Source organism: Haliotis rufescens, unplaced genomic scaffold, assembly GCF_023055435.1.
Source record: "Haliotis rufescens isolate VD_foot unplaced genomic scaffold, xgHalRufe1.0.p SCAF_5, whole genome shotgun sequence".
NCBI classification, from domain to species: Eukaryota; Metazoa; Mollusca; class Gastropoda; order Lepetellida; family Haliotidae; genus Haliotis; species Haliotis rufescens.
In genome coordinates, this window is record NW_025964223.1 from 1,634,779 (window position 1) to 1,661,241 (window position 26,463).

General features: G+C 44.9%; 1 protein-coding gene across 7 annotated transcripts in view; it reads right to left on the minus strand.

Annotated features, from left to right (window-relative positions):
* LOC124111827 overlaps window positions 1–26,463 on the minus strand; it is a 229,313-nt gene that overhangs the window by 122,258 nt on the left and 80,592 nt on the right. For all 7 annotated transcript variants that reach the window (XM_048384512.1, XM_048384511.1, XM_048384508.1 and 4 more), the window contains exons 3-4: window positions 20,915–21,096; window positions 1,202–1,323 (exon numbers count right to left, since the gene is read on the minus strand). In XM_048384512.1, coding sequence (XP_048240469.1) covers window positions 1,202–1,323; window positions 20,915–21,096 — 304 coding nt within the window. The remainder of the gene's footprint in view (window positions 1–1,201; window positions 1,324–20,914; window positions 21,097–26,463) is intronic.

The window sequence follows — 26,463 nt, forward strand, 5'->3', positions numbered from 1 at the left end:
AAGAACAGTAGCACACAGCAGCAAGAGTAGTAGTGGTAGTCACAGTGGTAGTAGTAGTGACAGTGGTAGTAGTTGTAGTAGTAGTAGTAGTAAGTAGTCACAGTGGTTGTAGTGGTTGTGAGTGAGTGAGTTGGTTTTATCGCTGCTTTGAACAGTGTTCCAGTTATATCACGGCGTGCCAGCTTAATGTGGGAGGAAAGCCTGAGGTGATGCAGGTCTCAGACGTTTACCACTTGGGTGAAACCCACGAGCACGGGTATGGTGCTGACAAACCTAGAAACATAATGGAGGAGAACCAGGATTTGAACCCACAATCATAGGTTTCTGGCGTGCCAAAGGGACACAACTCTTCACATCGAATCACGGCACCTTAGACGACTGGGCCACCTGTGCCCCCTGTAGTAGTTGTGGTAGTAGTAGTAGTAGCAGTAGTAGTAGTAGAAGTAGTAGTGGTGGTTAATCCAGTGATTGACCTCATGAGTATTGATCCACGCAATTGGGATACGATGACATGCATCAACCAAGTCAGCGAGTCTGACCACCCGATCCTGTTAGTCGCCTCTTACGACAAGCATAGTCGCCTTTCACGGCAAACATGGGTTGCTGAAGACCTATTCTACCCCGGATCTTCACAGTAGCAGTAGCAGTTGTGGTAGTAGCAGTAGTAGCAGTACTAGTAGTAGTGGCAGTGGAAGTGGTAGTGGTGGTGGTGGTGGTAGTACTAGTAGTAGTAGTAGTAGTAGTAGCAGTGGTAGTAGTAGTAGTAGTAGTGGTAGAAGTGGTAGTAGTAGTAGTAGTAGTAGTAGTAGTAGTAGTAGTAGTAGTAGTGGTAGTAGTGGTAGTAGTATTAGTGGTAGTAGTAGTAGTAGTAGTAGTAGTAGTAGTAGTGGCAGTGGCAGTGGTGGTGGTGGTAGTAGTAGTAGTAGTAGTAGTAGTAGTGGCAGTGGAAGTGGTGGTGGTGGTAGTAGTAGTGGTAGTAGTAGTAGTAGTAGTAGTGGTAGTGGTAGTGGTAGTGGTAGTAGTAGTAGTAGTAGTAATAGTAGTAGTTGTAAATGTGGTTGTAGTTGTACATGGACGTGATGGAGTTACCTCCCCTTGTCTGATCTCCTGCATGGAATATAACACACGTCCAGTGCCTCAGGTAAATAACATCAAATATCAACATGATTATGAGGAATAACGTATAATATAGTATACTTACAGAGCAGCAATCCTTGAATCTACAAGCATCGGTAGGTGTTTGAAAGTTAAGGCCCCATTCGCACTGGCTCGTAGTATCCTTCCAGTGAACAAAACACTCGGTGGCTGGGCAGATGATAGTTCCTGAAAAACGATCGTAGCAAATTAGGTCTTCACATCACTCTCTTGCACATTGACAAATATTTGTTTTGCACACTGCAACACAACTTGGGAAAAGATCGTTGAATCTGGCGGGAAATCCTCACTATATTTGGTTCTTGGAGAATAATTAATCATGTTGATGGACTTACCTCTCCCATCTCACATGACCAATATGTGTCTCTCGTCATTCGGCTTTTCAACATATTGGACTATGAAATGGCAAAGTTTACTGAATCAATGATCCGAAAATTTACTCAAGAAAAATGTGAGCGATCGCCTTGTCTTGGCAGTTGGGACAGTCCCAACAGCGATGTCTTCAGCATTGATGAGGAGGGGTTGGCAGCAAATCAAATTGTTACCAGCATTGCAGTAAAAAGCCATGCACAGTGACAGCTGAATATGGTGATCTATGCATTGTCGTCACGTTCACTCTACAAATCCTGTTTCAGCGACAGAGTATTAAATTAAGGATCCAAGTTCTCTGTTCTTGGGATAATCACATTGGTTTCTTCTGCACATAGTCAAATAATTACATTGGAAACTTTTTACATGTGAGATGGAAGGACAGCGCACATCAACCAGAGATGCACCAAGGGTGGAGGACATTAGCCACTGACCACAACACATGGAGGGGATGTTGTACAAGCCTTCTCATAGCGGTGGGATCACACAGCACCAAGGGTGGAGGAGGTTAGCCACTGACCACAACACATGGAGGGGATGTTGTACAAGCCTTCTCATAGCGGTGGGATCACACAGCACCAAGGGTGGAGGACATTAGCCACTGACCACAACACATGGAGGGGATGTTGTACAAGCCTTCTCGTAGCGGTGGGATCACACAGCACCAAGGGTGGAGGGGGTTAGCCACTGACCACAACACATGGAGGGGATGTTGTACAAGCCTTCTCGTAGCGGTGGGATCACACAGCACCAAGGGTGGAGGACATTAGCCATTGACCACAACACATGGAGGGGATGTTGTACAAGCCTTCTCGTAGCGGTGGGATCACACAGCACCAAGGGTGGAGGACATTAGCCACTGACCACAACACATGGAGGGGATGTTGTACAAGCCTTCTCGTAGCGGTGGGATCACACAGCACCAAGGGTGGAGGACATTAGCCACTGACCACAACACATGGAGGGGATGTTGTACAAGCCTTCTTGTAGCGGTGGGATCACACAGCACCAAGGGTGGAGGACATTAGCCACTGACCACAACACATGGAGGGGATGTTGTACAAGCCTTCTCGTAGCGGTGGGATCACACAGCACCAAGGGTGGAGGACATTAGCCACTGACCACAACACATGGAGGGGATGTTGTACAAGCCTTCTCGTAGTGATGGGATCACACAGCACCAAGGGTGGAGGACATTAGCCACTGACCACAACACATGGAGGGGATGTTGTACAAGCCTTCTCGTAGCGGTGGGATCACACAGCACCAAGGGTGGAGGTGATTAGCCACTGACCACAACACATGGAGGGGATGTTGTACAAGCCTTCTCGTAGCGGTGGGATCACACAGCACCAAGGGTGGGGGAGGTTAGCCACTGACCACAACACATGGAGGGGATGTTGTACAAGCCTTCTCGTAGCGGTGGGATCACACAGCACCAAGGGTGGAGGAGATTAGCCACTGACCACAACACATGGAGGGGATGTTGTACAAGCCTTCTCGTAGCGGTGGGATCACACAGCTCCAAGGGTGGAGGGGTTAGCCACTGACCACAACACATGGAGGGGATGTTGTACAAGCCTTCTCGTAGCGGTGGGATCACACAGCACCAAGGGTGGAGGACATTAGCCACTGACCACAACACATGGAGGGGATGTTGTACAAGCCTTCTCGTAGCGGTGGGATCACACAGCGCCAGGGGTGGAGGAGGTTAGCCACTGACCACAACACATGGAGGGGATGTTGTACAAGCCTTCTTGTAGCGGTGGGATCACACAGCACCAAGGGTGGAGGACATTAGCCACTGACCACAACACATGGAGGGGATGTTGTACAAGCCTTCTTGTAGCAGTAGGATCACACAGCACCAAGGGTGGGTGAGGTTAGCCACTGACCACAACACATGGAGGGGATGTTGTACAAGCCTTCTCGTAGCGGTGGGATCACACAGGGCCAAGGGTGGAGGACATTAGCCACTGACCACAACACATGGAGGGGATGTTGTACAAGCCTTCTCGTAGCGGTGGGATCACACAGCACCAAGGGTGGAGGACATTAGCCACTGACCACAACACATGGAGGGGATGTTGTACAAGCCTTCTCGTAGCGGTGGGATCACACAGCACCAAGGGTGGAGGAGGTTAGCCACTGACCACAACACATGGAGGGGATGTTGTACAAGCCTTCTCGTAGCGGTGGGATCACACAGCACCAAGGGTGGAGGACATTAGCCACTGACCACAACACATGGAGGGGATGTTGTACAAGCCTTCTCGTAGCGGTGGGATCACACAGCACCAAGGGTGGAGGACATTAGCCACTGACCACAACACATGGAGGGGATGTTGTACAAGCCTTCTCGTAGCGGTGGCATCACACAGCGCCAAGGGTGGAGGAGATTAGCCACTGACCACAACACATGGAGGGGATGTTGTACAAGCCTTCTCGTAGCGGTGGGATCACACAGCACCAAGGGTGGAGGAGGTTAGCCACTGACCACAACACATGGAGGGGATGTTGTACAAGCCTTCTCGTAGCGGTGGGATCACACAGCACCAAGGGTGGAGGACATTAGCCACTGACCACAACACATGGAGGGGATGTTGTACAAGCCTTCTCGAAGCGATGGGATCACACAGCACCAAGGGTGGAGGAGATTAGCCACTGACCACAACACATGGAGGGGATGTTGTACAAGCCTTCTCGTAGCGGTGGGATCACACAGCACCAAGGGTGGAGGACATTAGCCATTGACCACAACACATGGAGGGGATGTTGTACAAGCCTTCTCGTAGCGGTGGGATCACACAGCACCAAGGGTGGAGGACATTAGCCACTGACCACAACACATGGAGGGGATGTTGTACAAGCCTTCTCGTAGCCCTGGGATCACACAGCACCAAGGGTGGAGGACATTAGCCACTGACCACAACACATGGAGGGGATGTTGTACAAGCCTTCTCGTAGCCCTGGGATCACACAGCACCAAGGGTGGAGGACATTAGCCACTGACCACAACACATGGAGGGGATGTTGTACAAGCCTTCTCGTAGCGGTGGGATCACACAGCACCAAGGGTGGAGGAGGTTAGCCACTGACCACAACACATGGAGGGGATGTTGTACAAGCCTTCTCGTAGCGGTGGGATCACACAGCACCAAGGGTGGAGGACATTAGCCACTGACCACAACACATGGAGGGGATGTTGTACAAGCCTTCTCGTAGCGGTGGGATCACACAGCACCAAGGGTGGAGGACATTAGCCACTGACCACAACACATGGAGGGGATGTTGTACAAGCCTTCTCGTAGCGGTGGGAACACACAGCACCAAGGGTGGGGGAGGTTAGCCACTGACCACAACACATGGAGGGGATGTTGTACAAGCCTTCTCGTAGCGGTGGGATCACACAGCACCAAGGGTGGAGGACATTAGCCACTGACCACAACACATGGAGGGGATGTTGTACAAGCCTTCTCGTAGCGGTGGGATCACACAGCACCAAGGGTGGGGGAGGTTAGCCACTGACCACAACACATGGAGGGGATGTTGTACAAGCCTTCTCGTAGCGGTGGGATCACACAGCACCAAGGGTGGAGGACATTAGCCACTGACCACAACACATGGAGGGGATGTTGTACAAGCCTTCTTGTAGCGGTGGGATCACACAGCACCAAGGGTGGAGGACATTAGCCACTGACCACAACACATGGAGGGGATGTTGTACAAGCCTTCTTGTAGCGGTGGGATCACACAGCACCAAGGGTGGAGGACATTAGCCACTGACCACAACACATGGAGGGGATGTTGTACAAGCCTTCTCGTAGCGGTGGGATCACACAGCACCAAGGGTGGAGGACATTAGCCACTGACCACAACACATGGAGGGGATGCTGTACAAGCCTTCTCGTAGTGATGGGATCACACAGCACCAAGGGTGGAGGACATTAGCCACTGACCACAACACATGGAGGGGATGTTGTACAAGCCTTCTCGTAGCGGTGGGATCACACATCTCAAAAATCGATATCATAAGAACCGTCTCTCTATAACAGCTTGCATTACCACTAAAATGTACAACGATGTCTCAATAATTGTCAGAATAATACTTTGAGTTCAGTGTTGAGATTTAGAAATGAATGTTTGCTGTTGCAAAGTCTGCAATATTCCACCTTTATGATGGTGGCCTGTACTAATCCAGTCTGAACCAGGAATCCAGTGATTGATATCATGAGCAATGATCCATGCTGTTGGGGTCAATGATAAGCAACCAACCAAGTCATGGAGTCTGGCCTCCTAATGCCAGCAGAGGTTGACCAACTTTAATAATTCCTCAATCTATTATAGTACACAGTATATGTGTTTTCTAGGCATGTCATCTAGGAGAATTTCTCCCCAACCCCTCCACCGCATACACACACACAGCAAGGGCAGATCCAGCATTTATAAAGGGAGGGGTCCAAAATCAGTGTGTGTGTGTGTGTGTGTGTGTGTGTGTGTGTGTGTGTGTGTGTGTGTGTGTGTGTGTGTGTGTGTGTGTGTGTGTGTGTGTGTGTGTGTGTGTGTGTGTGTGTGCGTGCGTGCGGTGGAGGGGGGTGGGGACAAATTGTCTACAACATAATATATTTGGTTTTCAAAAGGGGATGTCCAGACCCCCTGTTCTACCTCCCTCTGGATCCTCCTGTCCCTAGCAAACCTTCACTCTGTCTTGTAAGCTGACAACAGCTAGTTATCTTACCTCCATGTCAGAATGTTAAGATCTGGTTGGTTCACGTGATCTTGAAACAATACTCTCTATCCCATCTGTGATGAAAATAAATTTCTGAGCAGGGGATAATTCCATTTTACCCTGCCATAACACATACAGCTGTTGTTTACAAGTCAACCTCGATTCAACAGATATTTTCTATCAATTTTCAATTTGTTCTAATTTTTTTACAATGGCAGATTGAAACATGTCAGCAAGATATATTTGTTTTAGCAGTATCACTCAGGGTATATGTGGTTTTATGCGTCCCCAATCCATGAGCCTCCATAAAACTACATACACCCCTCGTAATCATGATTATTAAGGTTATCCACATATTAAGGATATCCTGGGCTCCACATATTAAGGATATCCTGGGCACCATATATTAAGGATATCCAGGGCTCCACATATTAAGGATATCCTGGGCTCCACATATTCAGGATAGGATATACTGGGCACCACATATTAAGGATATCCTGGGCTCCACATATTAAGGATATCCTGGGCTCCACATATTCAGGATATCCTGGGCTCCACATATTCAGGATATCCTGGGCACCATATATTAAGGATATCTTGGGCTCCACATATTAAGGATATCCTGGGCTCCACATATTAAGGATATCTTGGGCTCCACATATTAAGGATATCCTGGGCTCAACATATTAAGGATATCTTGGGCTCCACATATTAAGGATATCCTGGGCTCCACATATTAAGGATATCCTGGGCTCCACATATTAAGGATATCCTGGGCTCAACATATTAAGGATATCCTGGGCTCCACATATTAAGTGAGTGAGTGAGTTGGGGTTAACGCCGCTTTTAACAGTATTCCAGTAATATAACGGCTTGTCAGCTTAATATGGGAGGAAAAGTGATGCAGGTCTCAGACGTTTACCACTTCAGTGAAACCCATGAGCACGGGTATGGTGCTGACAAACCTAGAAACATAATCGGGGTGAACCGGGATTCGAACCCACAATCATAGGTTTCTGGCGTGCCCAAGGGACGCAACTCTGCACAGGGAATTGCGGTGCCTTAGACGACTGGGCAACCCAGGATATCCTGGGCTCCACATATTAAGTGAGTGAGTGAGTTGGGGTTAACGCCGCTTTTAACAGTATTCCACTTATATAACGGCTTGTCAGCTTAATGTGGGAGGAAAAGTGATGCAGGTCTCAGACGTTTACCACTTCAGTGAAACCCACGAGCACGGGTATGGTGCTGACAAACCTAGAAACATAATCGGGGTGAACCGGGATTCGAACCCACAATCATAGGTTTCTGGCGTGCCCAAGGGACGCAACTCTGCACAGGGAATTGCGGTGCCTTAGACGACTGGGCAACCCGTGCCCCCCGACATATTAAGGATATCCCGGGGTATATATATTAAGGATATCCTGGGCTCCACATATTCAGGATATCCTGGGCTCCACATATTCAGGATATCCTGGGCTCCACGTATTCAGGATATCCTGGGCTCCACGTATTCAGGATATCCTGGGCTCCACATATTATAGATGTCCTGGGCTCCACATATTCAGGATATCCAGGGCTCCACATATTCAGGATATCCTGGGCTCCACATATTCAGGATATCCATGGCTCCACATATTCAGGATATCCTGGGCTCCACATATTCAGGATATCCTGGGCTTCACATATTCAGGATATCCAGGGCTCCACATATTCAGGATATCCTGGGCTCCACATATTCAGGATATCCAGGGCTCCACATATTAAGGATATCCTGGGCTCCACATATTCAGGATATCCAGGGCTCCACATATTCAGGATATCCAGGGCTCCACATATTCAGGATATCCTGGGCTCCACGTATTCAGGATATCCTGGGCTCCACGTATTCAGGATATCCTGAGCTCCACATATTAAGGATATCCTGGGCTCCACATATTCAGGATATCCAGGGCTCCACATATTCAGGATATCCTTGGCTCCACATATTCAGGATATCCTGGGCTCCACGTATTCAGGATGTCCTGAGCTCCACATATTAAGGATATCCTAGGCTCAACATATTCAGGATATCCTGGGCTCCACATATTAAGGATATCCTGGGCTCCACATATTAAGGATATCCTGAGCTCCACATATTAAGGATATCCTGGGCTCCACATATTCAGGATATCCTGGGCTCCACATATTAAGGATATCCTGGGCTCTACATATTCAGGATATCCTGGGCTCCACATATTAAGGATATCCTGAGCTCCACATATTAAGGATATCCTGAGCTCCACATATTAAGGATATCCTGGGCTCCACATATTCAGGATATCCTGCACTCCACATATTCAGGATATCCTGGGCTCCACATATTCGGGATATGTTGACTTTTTTTCTTTAAAGGGAGGCTACACTCTCACAAATTGTCAGTCCCAGCAAATAATATGTACATTGTTCAAAAAGCCCTTTGTTTATTGCTAATAATGCATATCAATTTAGCAGTGAATGATTGCCCCAATTATACAGAGACAGTGTCATAATTTCACACATACCATAAATTACAACCTTTAGACCCAAGCTGGAAATGAGCTCCAGACTTGGAGCACAGTCCCCCTTTAAATGGCAGAAGGGCATGTATTGATACATCACAGAGTTGTGAATTAAAAGCATAAGCCACAGCCTCCAGCAAGGATTTTCGTCATTCAACCATGATCGTAATCAGACAATCCATTCTTGTTTTTTTGTTACTTGATATTACCCATTTTCATTTAAAAAAACAAAAGAACCATGTAAAATTAAGAAGAATGTAAAAATGTCAGCCCTGGAAAGAAACTTCACTTTTTAGCTTTGTTCTGATGATCTAACGTTATCAACTGATCCTGAACAGAGAATGGAGTCATATCAACAACGACGCAGTGTACGATACCAGACCAATCATCTTAGAGAATTGTTAAATGCACATCTTTAATATCGGAAGTTATTATGTTCGATCTTATGGACGAGCCTACATAACTGGGAATTACAGATCTCCCCCTGCTCGTTACTGTAAACTGTAAGTCTCTCACCAAAAGCTCGGGATGGCCAACATTATTTAACTTTGGACAGGGAATCCATAATTCTCATAGCTCATTGTTTATTGTCTAGTTTCTGACACTCTCCTCCCATAGTGCTCACTTGGGTGCCCAATACTCATCTCCTCACTGCTTGTTCTACAAGGCAATTACCAGTCGCGATAAAAAGAGTCCCACTTCTTATAAACGTATTGCTATACTAAACAGTCTTTGCCAAATTGCTTTTGTATATAGCTTTGATGAATTGCAGAATTGATGACATGGTTTTTAAACCTAAAACTTGTCTGAAATAATGCTGACGCAGGGTTTTACATGACACAGATATGTGCATCCAGTACCCACAAATGTGTACAGTGGATGCAGAAAAATTATATACTGTCTCCCGAGGGACGCACGATAATATTTTATATACGACATTCTTAACAAGAAATATAAAGTTTGTTGGTTTGTTGGTTTGTTTGTTGTTTAATGCCGCACTCAGCAATATTCCAGCTATATGACGGCGGTCTGTAAATAACTGAGTCAACCAGACAATCCAGTGATTGATATTATGAGCATCGATCTACGCAATTGGAATCAATGACATGCATCAACCAAGTCAGCGAGCCTGACCACCCGATCCCGTTAGTCGCCTGCTACGACAAGCATAGTCGCCTTTCACGGCACGCATGGGTTGCTGAAGACCTATTCTACCCTTCATTATCACGGAAAGCATAGGTTGCTGAAGAGGACCTATTCTATCCCGGATCTTCACGGCAAACATGGGTTGCTGCAGAGGACCTATTCTATCCCGGATCTTCACGGCAAACATGGGTTGCTGCAGACCTATTCAAACCCGGATCTTCAGGGGTTGTAATTCAAGTAATGATCAAATCTCACAGTACAGTACAACATTTCTTTACTAACAGGACCCTCTTATTTGCTGTAAGGGCCCTTGAAATGAGTAAATTGGGGTACTGAAATGATGAAATGGCTCAACTTCCGCATAGGTCAGGATGTTGGGTAGAAAAATTGTTGTTAGTTTTTAAGGGCCACATCGACAGGTTGGTCGATATGCATGCAGTGATAATCAAATGACCTGACCTCCCACTTGAGATTCGTTGTAAAGACCATATGTCTATTTGGGATCTGTTACAACCAAAGTATGGCTTCCCTGTCATGTGATATATACAGCATCTGCCCTTTGCAGTGTCGGGCGGGGGATGGCCACATACATATTCAGAGAATAACTTATGTGCTTCATTAAATTAGGGATTATCTGTTGCGAGTGAATTAGCCTTGTAAGTTCCTAACATTGGGATGAACTTTCAAAATTAATTTATTAGGGAAAGATCACCCATCATTTTGAGTTGCGTGTGGCTTGTTCTTTACAATACCCCCTAGTCTTGTTGTCTGGGAAACGGAAAAAATATGTGTTTCTTGATCTCAAGTTGGGACATCAGCACAGTAAGTCAATGCTGGAACGACACCACTTAGATTGATGTCAGGCCTGTGACATCTCCCTATTTTATGTAACATTTTTTCACACAGCCCTCCCTATAATACATGACCAGTCCTTAAATCATTTGAAAAAAAATAGAACTGTGTAATTTTTTCATGCCCCTCCATATAGTTGTGATAAATTTTGGTGCCTACATCCCCCCCCCCCCCCTCCTCTTTCATGGCCATTTCCTTGTGATCCCCCTTCATCTTACTGGCACCCCTACCCTCTGTGACCTGTAAAGATCGATTACAATCAGGTGAAATAGTTCTTCAGCAGACCATGCTCGCCGTAAAATGTGACTGTGTTTGTTGTAAGACTTACGGGATCAGGTGGTCAGGTTCGCTGACTTGGTGGATTCATGTCACCATATTCCAATTGCGATTATTTACAGACCGCTGTCATATAGCTGGAATATTGCTGAGTGCAGAGATAAACAACAAACAAACAAAAAACCTACCCTCTGACAATTGACCTGATCTAGATCAAGAGGTAGCTGTACAACATTCCAAACTTGGCCCCTTGTCACAGTGAGTGAGATCAAGAGGTAGCTGTGCAACATTCCAAACTTGGTCCCTTGTCACAGTGAGTGAGATCAAGAGTTAACTGTACAACATTCCAAACTTGGCCCCTTGTCACAGTGAGTGAGATCAAGAGTTACCTGTACAACATTCCAAACTTGGCCCCTTGTTACAGTGAGCGAGATCAAGAGTTATCTGTACAACATTCCAAACTTGGCCCCTTGTTACAGTGAGTCAGATCAAGAGATAGCTGTGCAACATTCCAAACTTGGTCCCTTGTTACAGTGAGTGAGATCAAGAGATAGCTGTGCAACATTCCAAACTTGGTCCCTTGTTACAGTGAGCGAGATCAAGAGGTAGTTGTGCAACATTCCAAACTTGGCCCCTTGTTACAGTGAGCGAGATCAAGAGGTAGCTGTGCAACATTCCAAACTTGGCCCCTTGTTACAGTGAGCGAGATCAAGAGGTTGCTGTGAAACATTCCAAACTTGGCCCCTTGTTACAGTGAGCGAGATCAAGAGGTAGCTGTGCAACATTCCAAACTTGGTCCCTTGTTACAGTGAGTGAGATCAAGAGGTAGCTGTGCAACATTCCAAACTTGGCCCCTTGTCACAGTGAGCAAGATCAAGAGGTAGCGGTACAACATTCCAAACTTGGCCCCTTGTCACAGTGAGTGAGATCAAGAGGTAGTTGTGCAACATTCCAAACATGGCCCCTTGTCACAGTGAGTGAGATCAAGAGGTAGTTGTGCAACATTCCAAACTTGGTCCCTTGTTACAGTGAGCGAGATCAAGAGGTAGCTGTACAACATTCCAAACTTGGCCCCTTGTTACAGTGAGTGAGATCAAGAGGTAGCGGTACAACATTCCAAACTTGGCCCCTTGTCACAGTGAGCGAGATCAAGAGGTAGCTGTGCAACATTCCAAACTTGGCCCCTTGTTACAGTGAGTGAGATCAAGAGTTACCTGTACAACATTCCAAACTTGGCCCCTTGTTACAGTGAGCGAGATCAAGAGGTAACTGTACAACATTCCAAACTTGGCCCCTTGTTACAGTGAGCGAGATCAAGAGGTAGTTGTGAAACATTCCAAACTTGGCCCCTTGTTACAGTGAGCGAGATCAAGAGGTACCTGTACAACATTCCAAACTTGGCCCCTTGTTACAGTGAGCAAGATCAAGAGGTAGCTGTACAACATTCCAAACTTGGCCCCTTGTTACAGTTAGCGAGATCAAGAGGTAGTTGTGAAACATTCCAAACTTGGCCCCTTGTTACAGTGAGTGAGATCAAGAGGTACCTGTACAACATTCCAAACTTGGCCCCTTGTTACAGTTAGCGAGATCAAGAGGTAGTTGTGAAACATTCCAAACTTGGTTCCTTGTTACAGTGAGTGAGATCAAGAGGTAGCTGTACAACATTCCAAACTTGGCCCCTTGTTACAGTGAGCGAGATCAAGAGGTAGTTGTGCAACATTCCAAACTTGGCCCCTTGTTACAGTGAGCGAGATCAAGAGTTACCTGTACAACATTCCAAACTTGGCCCCTTGTTACAGTGAGTGAGATCAAGAGTTACCTGTACAACATTCCAAACTTGGTCCCTTGTTACAGTGAGTGAGATCAAGAGGTAGCTGTACAACATTCCAAACTTGGTTCCTTGTTACAGTGAGCGAGATCAAGAGGTAGCTGTACAACATTCCAAACTTGGCCCCTTGTTACAGTGAGTGAGATCAAGAGGTAGCTGTACAACATTCCAAACTTGGCCCCTTGTTACAGTGAGCAAGATCAAGAGGTACCTGTACAACATTCCAAACTTGGCCCCTTGTTACAGTGAGTGAGATCAAGAGGTAGCTGTACAACATTCCAAACTTGGCCCCTTGTTACAGTGAGTGAGATCAAGAGTTACCTGTACAACATTCCAAACTTGGCCCCTTGTTACAGTGAGTGAGATCAAGAGTTACCTGTGCAACATTCCAAACTTGGCCCCTTGATACAGTGAGTGAGATCAAGAGTTACCTGTGCAACATTCCAAACTTGGCCCCTTGATACAGTGAGTGAGATCAAGAGGTAGCTGTGCAACATTCCAAACTTGGCCCCTTGTTACAGTGAGTGAGATCAAGAGTTACCTGTACAACATTCCAAACTTGGCCCCTTGTTACAGTGAGTGAGATCAAGAGTTACCTGTACAACATTCCAAACTTGGCCCCTTGTTACAGTGAGTGAGATCAAGAGGTAGCTGTACAACATTCCAAACTTGGCCCCTTGTTACAGTGAGTGAGATCAAGAGTTACCTGTACAACATTCCAAACTTGGCCCCTTGTTACAGTGAGTGAGATCAAGAGGTAGCTGTACAACATTCCAAACTTGGCCCCTTGCTACAGTGAGCGAGATCAAGAGTTACCTGTACAACATTCCAAACTTGGCCCCTTGTTACAGTGAGTGAGATCAAGAGTTACCTGTACAACATTCCAAACTTGGCCCCTTGTTACAGTGAGTGAGATCAAGAGGTAGCTGTACAACATTCCAAACTTGGCCCCTTGTTACAGTGAGTGAGATCAAGAGTTACCTGTACAACATTCCAAACTTGGCCCCTTGTTACAGTGAGTGAGATCAAGAGGTAGCTGTACAACATTCCAAACTTGGCCCCTTGTTACAGTGAGCGAGATCAAGAGGTAGCTGTACAACATTCCAAACTTGGCCCCTTGTTACAGTGAGTGAGATCAAGAGTTACCTGTACAACATTCCAAACTTGGCCCCTTGTTACAGTGAGTGAGATCAAGAGGTAGCTGTGCAACATTCCAAACTTGGCCCCTTGTTACAGTGAGTGAGATCAAGAGGTAGCTGTACAACATTCCAAACTTGGCCCCTTGTTGCAGTGAGCGAGATCAAGAGGTAGCTGTACAACATTCCAAACTTGGCCCCTTGTTACAGTGAGCGAGATCAAGAGGTACCTGTACAACATTCCAAACTTGGCCCCTTGTTACAGTGAGCAAGATCAAGAGGTAGCTGTACAACATTCCAAACTTGGCCCTTTGTTACAGTTAGCGAGATCAAGAGGTAGTTGTGAAACATTCCAAACTTGGCCCCTTGTTACAGTGAGTGAGATCAAGAGGTACCTGTACAACATTCCAAACTTGGCCCCTTGTTACAGTTAGCGAGATCAAGAGGTAGTTGTGAAACATTCCAAACTTGGTTCCTTGTTACAGTTAGCGAGATCAAGAGGTAGCTGTACAACATTCCAAACTTGGCCCCTTGTTACAGTGAGCAAGATCAAGAGGTAGCTGTACAACATTCCAAACTTGGCCCCTTGTTACAGTTAGCGAGATCAAGAGATAGCTGTACAACATTCCAAACTTGGCCCCTTGTTACAGTGAGTGAGATCAAGAGGTACCTGTACAACATTCCAAACATGGCCCCTTGTTACAGTGAGTGAGATCAAGAGGTAGCTGTACAACATTCCAAACTTGGCCCCTTGCTACAGTGAGTGAGATCAAGAGGTAACTGTACAACATTCCAAACTTGGCCCCTTGTTACAGTGAGTGAGATCAAGAGGTACCTGTACAACATTCCAAACTTGGCCCCTTGTTACAGTGAGTGAGATCAAGAGGTACCTGTACAACATTCCAAACTTGGCCCCTTGTTACAGTGAGCAAGATCAAGAGGTAGCTGTACAACATTCCAAACTTGGCCCCTTGTTACAGTGAGCGAGATCAAGAGGTAGCTGTGCAACATTCCAAACTTGGCCCCTTGTTACAGTGAGCGAGATCAAGAGGTAGCTGTACAACATTCCAAACTTGGCCCCTTGTTACAGTGAGCGAGATCAAGAGGTACCTGTACAACATTCCAAACTTGGCCCCTTGTTACAGTGAGCGAGATCAAGAGATAGCTGTGCAACATTCCAAACTTGGTCCCTTGTTACAGTGAGTGAGATCAAGAGGTAGTTGTGCAACATTCCAAACTTGGCCCCTTGTTACAGTGAGTGAGATCAAGAGATAGCTGTGCAACATTCCAAACTTGGTCCCTTGTTACAGTGGGCGAGATCAAGAGTTAGCTGTGCAACATTCCAAACTTGGTTCCTTGTTACAGTGAGCGAGATCAAGAGGTAGTTGTGCAACATTCCAAACTTGGCCCCTTGTTACAGTGAGCGAGATCAAGAGGTAGTTGTACAACATTCCAAACTTGGCCCCTTGTTACAGTGAGCGAGATCAAGAGATAGCTGTGCAACATTCCAAACTTGGTTCCTTGTTACAGTGAGCGAGATCAAGAGGTAGTTGTGCAACATTCCAAACTTGGCCCCTTGTTACAGTGAGCGAGATCAAGAGGTAGTTGTACAACATTCCAAACTTGGCCCCTTGTTACAGTGAGCGAGATCAAGAGATAGCTGTGCAACATTCCAAACTTGGTTCCTTGTTACAGTGAGCGAGATCAAGAGGTAGTTGTGCAACATTCCAAACTTGGCCCCTTGTTACAGTGAGCGAGATCAAGAGGTAGTTGTGCAACATTCCAAACTTGGCCCCTTGTTACAGTGAGTGAGATCAAGAGGTAGTTGTGCAACATTCCAAACTTGGTCCCGTGTTACAGTGAGCGAGATCAAGAGGTAGTTGTGCAACATTCCAAACTTGGCCCCTTGTTACAGTGAGCGAGATCAAGAGATAGCTGTGCAACATTCCAAACTTGGTTCCTTGTTACAGTTAGTGAGATCAAGAGGTAGTTGTGCAACATTCCAAACTTGGCCCCTTGTTACAGTGAGCGAGATCAAGAGATAGCTGTGCAACATTCCAAACTTGGCCCCTTGTTACAGTGAGTGAGATCAAGAGGTAGCTGTACAACATTCCAAACTTGGCCCCTTGTTACAGTGAGCGAGATCAAGAGGTAGCTGTACAACATTCCAAACTTGGCCCCTTGTTACAGTGAGCGAGATCAAGAGGTACCTGTACAACATTCCAAACTTGGCCCCTTGTTACAGTGAGCAAGATCAAGAGGTAGCTGTACAACATTCCAAACTTGGCCCCTTGTTACAGTTAGCGAGATCAAGAGGTAGTTGTGAAACATTCCAAACTTGGCCCCTTGTTACAGTGAGTGAGATCAAGAGGTAGCTGTACAACATTCCAAACTTGGCCCCTTGTTACAGTTAGCGAGATCAAGAGGTAGTTGTGAAACATTCCAAACTTGGTTCCTTGTTACAGTGAGCGAGATCAAGAGGTAGCTGTACAACATTCCAAACTTGGCCCCTTGTTACAGTGAGCGAGATCAAGAGGTACCTGTACAACATTCCAAACTTGGCCCCTTGTTACAGTGAGCAAGATCAAGAGGTAGCTGTACAACATTCCAAACTTGGCCCCTTGTTACAGTTAGCGAGATCAAGAGGTAGTTGTGAAACATTCCAAACTTGGCCCCTTGTTACAGTGAGTGAGATCAAGAGGTAGCTGTACAACATTCCAAACTTGGCCCCTTGTTACAGTTAGCGAGATCAAGAGGTAGTTGTGAAACATTCCAAACTTGGTTCCTTGTTACAGTGAGCGAGATCAAGAGGTAGCTGTACAACATTCCAAACTTGGCCCCTTGTTACAGTGAGCAAGATCAAGAGGTAGCTGTACAACATTCCAAACTTGGCCCCTTGTTACAGTTAGCGAGATCAAGAGATAGCTGTACAACATTCCAAACTTGGCCCCTTGTTACAGTGAGTGAGATCAAGAGGTACCTGTACAACATTCCAAACATGGCCCCTTGTTACAGTGAGTGAGATCAAGAGGTAGCTGTACAACATTCCAAACTTGGCCCCTTGCTACAGTGAGTGAGATCAAGAGGTAACTGTACAACATTCCAAACTTGGCCCCTTGTTACAGTGAGTGAGATCAAGAGGTACCTGTACAACATTCCAAACTTGGCCCCTTGTTACAGTGAGTGAGATCAAGAGGTACCTGTACAACATTCCAAACTTGGCCCCTTGTTACAGTGAGCAAGATCAAGAGGTAGCTGTACAACATTCCAAACTTGGCCCCTTGTTACAGTGAGCGAGATCAAGAGGTAGCTGTGCAACATTCCAAACTTGGCCCCTTGTTACAGTGAGCGAGATCAAGAGTTATCTGTACAACATTCCAAACTTGGCCCCTTGTTACAGTGAGCGAGATCAAGAGGTACCTGTACAACATTCCAAACTTGGCCCCTTGTTACAGTGAGCGAGATCAAGAGATAGCTGTGCAACATTCCAAACTTGGTCCCTTGTTACAGTGAGTGAGATCAAGAGGTAGTTGTGCAACATTCCAAACTTGGCCCCTTGTTACAGTGAGTGAGATCAAGAGATAGCTGTGCAACATTCCAAACTTGGTCCCTTGTTACAGTGGGCGAGATCAAGAGTTAGCTGTGCAACATTCCAAACTTGGTTCCTTGTTACAGTGAGCGAGATCAAGAGGTAGTTGTGCAACATTCCAAACTTGGCCCCTTGTTACAGTGAGCGAGATCAAGAGGTAGTTGTACAACATTCCAAACTTGGCCCCTTGTTACAGTGAGCGAGATCAAGAGATAGCTGTGCAACATTCCAAACTTGGTTCCTTGTTACAGTGAGCGAGATCAAGAGGTAGTTGTGCAACATTCCAAACTTGGCCCCTTGTTACAGTGAGCGAGATCAAGAGGTAGTTGTACAACATTCCAAACTTGGCCCCGTGTTACAGTGAGCGAGATCAAGAGGTAGTTGTGCAACATTCCAAACTTGGCCCCTTGTTACAGTGAGCGAGATCAAGAGATAGCTGTGCAACATTCCAAACTTGGTTCCTTGTTACAGTTAGTGAGATCAAGAGGTAGTTGTGAAACATTCCAAACTTGGCCCCTTGTTACAGTGAGCGAGATCAAGAGATAGCTGTGCAACATTCCAAACTTGGCCCCTTGTTACAGTGAGTGAGATCAAGAGGTAGCTGTACAACATTCCAAACTTGGCCCCTTGTTACAGTGAGCGAGATCAAGAGGTAGCTGTACAACATTCCAAACTTGGCCCCTTGTTACAGTGAGCGAGATCAAGAGGTACCTGTACAACATTCCAAACTTGGCCCCTTGTTACAGTGAGCAAGATCAAGAGGTAGCTGTACAACATTCCAAACTTGGCCCCTTGTTACAGTTAGCGAGATCAAGAGGTAGTTGTGAAACATTCCAAACTTGGCCCCTTGTTACAGTGAGTGAGATCAAGAGGTAGCTGTACAACATTCCAAACTTGGCCCCTTGTTACAGTTAGCGAGATCAAGAGGTAGTTGTGAAACATTCCAAACTTGGTTCCTTGTTACAGTGAGCGAGATCAAGAGGTAGCTGTACAACATTCCAAACTTGGCCCCTTGTTACAGTGAGCGAGATCAAGAGGTACCTGTACAACATTCCAAACTTGGCCCCTTGTTACAGTGAGCAAGATCAAGAGGTAGCTGTACAACATTCCAAACTTGGCCCCTTGTTACAGTTAGCGAGATCAAGAGGTAGTTGTGAAACATTCCAAACTTGGCCCCTTGTTACAGTGAGTGAGATCAAGAGGTAGCTGTACAACATTCCAAACTTGGCCCCTTGTTACAGTTAGCGAGATCAAGAGGTAGTTGTGAAACATTCCAAACTTGGTTCCTTGTTACAGTGAGCGAGATCAAGAGGTAGCTGTACAACATTCCAAACTTGGCCCCTTGTTACAGTGAGCAAGATCAAGAGGTAGCTGTACAACATTCCAAACTTGGCCCCTTGTTACAGTTAGCGAGATCAAGAGATAGCTGTACAACATTCCAAACTTGGCCCCTTGTTACAGTGAGTGAGATCAAGAGGTACCTGTACAACATTCCAAACATGGCCCCTTGTTACAGTGAGTGAGATCAAGAGGTAGCTGTACAACATTCCAAACTTGGCCCCTTGCTACAGTGAGTGAGATCAAGAGGTAACTGTACAACATTCCAAACTTGGCCCCTTGTTACAGTGAGTGAGATCAAGAGGTACCTGTACAACATTCCAAACTTGGCCCCTTGTTACAGTGAGTGAGATCAAGAGGTACCTGTACAACATTCCAAACTTGGCCCCTTGTTACAGTGAGCAAGATCAAGAGGTAGCTGTACAACATTCCAAACTTGGCCCCTTGTTACAGTGAGCGAGATCAAGAGGTAGCTGTGCAACATTCCAAACTTGGCCCCTTGTTACAGTGAGCGAGATCAAGAGTTATCTGTACAACATTCCAAACTTGGCCCCTTGTTACAGTGAGCGAGATCAAGAGGTACCTGTACAACATTCCAAACTTGGCCCCTTGTTACAGTGAGCGAGATCAAGAGATAGCTGTGCAACATTCCAAACTTGGTCCCTTGTTACAGTGAGTGAGATCAAGAGGTAGTTGTGCAACATTCCAAACTTGGCCCCTTGTTACAGTGAGTGAGATCAAGAGATAGCTGTGCAACATTCCAAACTTGGTCCCTTGTTACAGTGGGCGAGATCAAGAGTTAGCTGTGCAACATTCCAAACTTGGTTCCTTGTTACAGTGAGCGAGATCAAGAGGTAGTTGTGCAACATTCCAAACTTGGCCCCTTGTTACAGTGAGCGAGATCAAGAGGTAGTTGTACAACATTCCAAACTTGGCCCCTTGTTACAGTGAGCGAGATCAAGAGATAGCTGTGCAACATTCCAAACTTGGTTCCTTGTTACAGTGAGCGAGATCAAGAGGTAGTTGTGCAACATTCCAAACTTGGCCCCTTGTTACAGTGAGCGAGATCAAGAGGTAGTTGTACAACATTCCAAACTTGGCCCCTTGTTACAGTGAGCGAGATCAAGAGATAGCTGTGCAACATTCCAAACTTGGTTCCTTGTTACAGTGAGCGAGATCAAGAGGTAGTTGTGCAACATTCCAAACTTGGCCCCTTGTTACAGTGAGCGAGATCAAGAGGTAGTTGTGCAACATTCCAAACTTGGCCCCTTGTTACAGTGAGCGAGATCAAGAGGTAGTTGTGCAACATTCCAAACTTGGTCCCTTGTTACAGTGAGCGAGATCAAGAGGTAGTTGTGCAACATTCCAAACTTGGCCCCTTGTTACAGTGAGCGAGATCAAGAGATAGCTGTGCAACATTCCAAACTTGGTTCCTTGTTACAGTTAGTGAGATCAAGAGGTAGTTGTGCAACATTCCAAACTTGGCCCCTTGTTACAGTGAGCGAGATCAAGAGATAGCTGTGCAACATTCCAAACTTGGCCCCTTGTTACAGTGAGCGAGATCAAGAGGTAGTTGTGCAACATTCCAAACTTGGCCCCTTGTTACAGTGAGCGAGATCAAGAGGTAGCTGTACAACATTCCAAACTTGGCCCCTTGTTACAGTGAGTGAGATCAAGAGGTACCTGTGCAACATTCCAAACTTGGCCCCTTGTTACAGTGAGCGAGATCAAGAGGTAGCTGTACAACATTCCAATCTTGGCCCCTTGTTACAGTGAGCAAGATCAAGAGGTTGCTGTGCAACATTCCAAACTTGGCCCCTTGTTACAGCGAGCGAGATCAAGAGGTAGTTGTGCAACATTCCAAACTTGGCCCCTTGTTACAGTGAGCGAGATCAAGAGTTACCGGTGCAACTTTCCAAATGTTACACCTTGTTACAGTGAAGCACCCCGACTTACCTGGTTGTATGATTTTGACATCGAAGATCTTCTCCACCTGCCGATTGTAGGCAGTTATCTGAAAGATAGTATTCGGGTTGTCTTCGATGCAGGTGATGTTGATGGGGACGACGTCATCAGACACACGCTGCCATCGCATGTACTCGCCGTCTCCATGGACACGGAAGACATCAGCCCACAGTCTGTAACATTGAAATAACATGCAATCAGGGGAGACAACAAGTCATCAGGGGAGATAACAAGTCATCAGGGGAGATAAGTCACCAGGGGAGATAACAAGCTCCTCACAGCGATAGTACGTTCCCGGAGCTCTCTATACTATCGCTGCCACCAGTCAAAACTCCCCACTGTGAATAGGTGGCCACAACCATGCTTGGAGTTGAACTCGCAACCCAATGACCATTATGTTTACAAACAAGTGACGACTGTCGTGACGCCGAATACACTTATAACTGCTAAATTTCTTTCTTCGTTTGTCAATTTGAATTTCTGTTTCATTAAAACTATCGTGTTATTGATATAGTAAGAATGTAAGGGAGAAGTTGGTTGGTTTTCCGTTAGTCTGCAATCTCGAACCAATCTGATTATCAAAACAACAAAGTAAATTCATCTGGAAAACATGGTCAGTCGTAAACCTTTTCAAATTGAAATATGATGGCATTCCCAAAGACATAAACAAAAGTATAAACGTTACTACATTTGGGGTTAGAGGGCATATTTCAAGATTCTTGTAATGGCCGCGCCCACACTGGTGGCAGCGATGTTACCGAGAGTGTAACGAAGGTGTCACGCGCTGGGAAGGAGCTTGGGGGAGATAATTCATCAGGGGAGATAAGTCATCAGGGGAGATAACAAGTCATCAGGGGAGATAACAAGCAGGGTCCTCACAGTGAAAGCCCGTTCGTGGAGCTCTCTATGCTATCTCTGCCACTGTGCTAGGTGGCCACAACCTTACTTGGAGTTGAACTCACAAAGTACTGACTGTTATGTTTACAAACAAGTGATGTTTATTGTGACATTTTGGGTCAGAGGCACATTTCAAGATTCATGTAAATGGAAGATAACAAGTCATAAGTGAGATATGTCATAAGGGGAGATAACACCACCACCATTCAGTAATACAGCAAGTTATCTGTCATTCTAGGACTTTACAGGAAGGCGGAGTAGTTAGTGGTCAAAGCACACTGATTCCCGTCATGGGTTCATTGTCTGAAATACTGCCGATGTGACGTTAAATCTTAACTCACTTAACTCACTCATTGTCTGAAGCCAAGAAATCTTAATAACAGTGACCCTACTACATGTACCCTTAATAACAATCACCCTACAGTATGTAGCCTAAATAACAATTACCTCACACCATGTACCCTAAATAACAATTACCCCACACCATGTACCCTTAATAACAGTGACCCCACACCATGTACCCTCAATAACAATGACCCCACACCATGTACCCTTAATAATAGTGACTCTACACCATGTACCCTTAATAACAATGACCCCACACCATGTACCCTTAATAACAGTGATCCCACACCATGTACCCTAAATAACAGTGACCCCACACCATGTACCCTTAATAACAGTGACTCTACACCATGTACCCTTAATAACAATGACCCCACACCATGTACCCTAAATAACAATTACCCCACACCATGTACCCTAAATAACAGTGACCCTACACCATGTACCCTTAATAACAGTGACCCTACACCATGTACCCTAAATAACAGTGACCCCACACCATGTACCCTTAATAACAATGACCCCACACCATGTACCCTTAATAACAGTGACCCCACACCATGTACCCTTAATAACTGAGTGACACTTGTCTAAACATAAAAGCAACCATCTATATCTGCATTTGTTGTCCCCAGGGCTAGTCAAGCATACATTCTCAGTGAACTTCCAGTCAGCTGATCAATGGCCATGACATGGTCTTCCCCTCAACAGAGATGCTAAGACAGTATACACAGACCAGTCAACTCCATATCTCCATTCCTTTGTTTGCAAAACATATCACACAATTTCTCAAAACATGAAACTGTACATGCATTAAGCAAGCACACTGGCACTTTCCATCAATCATAAAAGTCTAATAATTTAAGATTTCACTGATGAAACAAAATATCCATGGCTAAATATTCCTCTCTTTCTTCCATGTTATTATAAACTGGGAATGCCTTCAACACAAGAGCACACTTTCTTACATCAGTACATGATAGGAAAAAAAACAACATATCTTTTATCATCTTCAGTGATTGAGAGCACTAAGGCGCCACAACACTAACAAGTGTGGTCGAGGTGTTCGACAATGTATGTCTTAGCACAACACAAACAGCCCTTGGACAAGACAACAGGTTTGTCCACTGTTATATTATGTTGTGTTATGGCTGCAAAAAATGCACGACAACCCATCATAAAGAAGAAAACTCATGAGTTGTATTTTGAATATGTGTATGACTAAATCATCACTGGCACATAACAAAGAAGGCCTGTGCTATAACTGGATTACCGGGATGGTATATTTCTGTCTGGAGTGTTTATACTATAAACAAATTCCACGAGCATTTCATCATTTTTGAAAAACAGAGGAAAAGCTGCTTGGTAGTAGTTGTTGGGGAAACAGTATTACCTGTGAAATGTGATATGTAATGCTAAGCAATCCTTCTCAATATACACAAAATAGCACTCCTGACAGGTTAAACACATCGCAAATTGTTGCGCTTTTTAACCTCATTAAAAAGCTAACGACTTTTGAGCACTTCTCAACACAGTAAGCTAAATATTTATGGTAGAGGAAGAAGAGAGTATTTGATTCAATGCCAAGCCCCTGGGAAAATAACAATTGATGCTAAATGTCGGATCTACCATGCAGGGCTTGTAGGAGTGCTTCAACAAACTGCCTTCATCTCTTATACAGACATTGAAACATCTCCGAAACTACCAAGCAAATCTATAGTTCTTTACCATGTCTATATTTCTTTAGTTTGAAGAGATTCTCTAGGCTCTTATATATTATTTATTAAAAGGCAGTCTAAATGAAAATATCTTAAAATAGTTTCATTTCCAAGATGACATGATAGTGTACTTTCTCCCTCATAAAATGTGTAGGACACAATCAATTTATCGGAATGTTTGACACGTTCAAAGTTCTTTAATGTGATTGTAAAATGTTCAATGTTCAATGGTGATGTGACATGTTCAATGGTGATGTGACATGTTCAATGGTGATGTGACATGTTCAATGGTGATGTGACATGTTCAATGTGGTGTGACATGTTCAATGGTGATGTGACATGTTCAATGTGGTGTGACATGTTCAATGGTGATGTGACATGTTAAGTGGTGGTGTGACATGTTCAATGGTGATGTGACATATTCAATGTGGTGTGACATGTTCAATGGTGATGTGACATGTTCAATGTGGTGTGACATGTTCAATATGGTGTGACATGTTCAATGGTGGTGTGTTCAATGGTGGTGTGACATGTTCAATGGTGATGTGACATGTTCAATGGTGGTGTGACATGTTCAATAGTGGTGTGACATGTTCAATGTGGTGTGACATGTTCAATGGTGATGTGTTCAATGGTAGTGTGACATGTTCAATGTGGTGTGACATGTTCAATGGTGGTGCGACATGTTCAATGGTGGTGTGACATGTTCAATGGCAGTGTGACATGTTCAATGTGGTGTGACATGTTCAATGGTGGTGCGACATGTTCAATGGTGGTGTGACATGTTCAGTGGTGGTGTGACATGTTCAATGGTGATGTGACATGTTCAATGGTGATGTGACATGTTCAATGGCGGTGTGACATGTTCAATGGTGATGTGACATGTTCAATGGTGATGTGTTCAATGTGGTGTGACATGTTCAATGGTGATGTGACATGTTCAATGTGGTGTGACATGTTCATTGGTGATGTGACATGTTCAATGTGGTGTGACATGTTCAATGTGGTGTGACATGTTCAATGGTGGTGTGTTCAATGTGGTGTGACATGTTCAATGGTGATGTGACATATTCAATGGTGGTGTGACATGTTCAATGGTGATGTGACATGTTCAATGTGGTGTGACATGTTCAATGTGGTGTGACATGTTCAATGGTGGTGTGTTCAATTGTGGTGTGACATGTTCAATGGTGATGTGACATGTTCAATGGTGGTGTGACATGTTCAATGGTGATGTGACATGTTCAATGTGGTGTGACATGTTCAATGGTTGTGTGACATGTTCAGTGGTGGTGTGACATGTTCAGTGGTGGTGTGACATGTTCAATGGTAGTGTGACATGTTCAATGGTGGTGTGTTCAATGGTGGTGTATTCTTTTAAATGGTTGTGTAGGGAATCAACAAATATCTTCAGTTCAACAAATTTGTACTTCTTTTTTTGTCTTAAAACATTCTATACTTCTTTCTGTGGACATTGTACAGTTAATTCAACACATACTACGGTAACAGAAGACGTTGCAGCAAGTTTGTAATTGCATTTACAAAATATAGTCCAGGCAACTGAAGATTTGATTGTTTGACCCAAGTTTAAGAGTATTTTAAGGGCTGAAAGGACAAACAACACCCTTTTTTCCAGGTCCTCAAGCATGGCCATTGAACAATTATTTTTCTTGTGAAACTTGGCACAAAATTATTTTCTAAAATTATTTTTTGGAACGATTTTATTCTTTAAACAAATCCAAGTGCAATGAAACACAATCTGCCAGTTCACACACTGTGATCAGACAAACAATACCAGTCGACTTTAACAACAGACGTGGGTGCTGGGGACGTAATTCTGACCCCGAATCCCATGGTTGGGAAAAAGTATCAAGAAGTCATCAATCACTGCACAACATCTACAAAAGAGCAATATCCACAGGCACATCTTTCATAAACAGCACTCACATAATTAAATTCTCCCCAAAAAATCAAAACCCGCATTGGAAATTCAATCCGGAATATTCATGTCCCGAAGAAAAACTCCATGGTAATAAAATAGCTATATGTTCCTCATAAGAATCAATTTAATCAACTTACAATAATAAAACATTTTTTTTTATTTTGATGAAGATACAAAGCAACCATCTTCCAATAACACGGCTTTTCCATGTCGATGAGTGTCTTGCACAAAACAACATGTCCATCTTGCCACAATGACCTGGTTCAAAGATGTCGGTTAAATACTGTTTTCTTGAAGGAAATAATTCTGTCTACCTAAATACAAAAACTATTCCGTATGCAAAGACAAGAACAACAGTCCCACAGGGTGTTTGGATATGCCATGCTTCTATATCCTTGGGCTCCCTGTGGCCCAGCTCCCCGCCGCCATCTTATAGTCTTGATGCCAGTCTCTCTGCTGTTCAATCAGACAATTGCCAACAACAACGTTAACGTCACGCATAACCAAAATTGCCAAAAACATCTCGTGGCAAACACAAGCCCTTTATCAACATGTCTTAAAAGGAGGAATTTATTTTAGTCTTCACATAAACAACGCCATGAAGTTTGGATTTCTAGACCAAGACTGGCGATGAATAT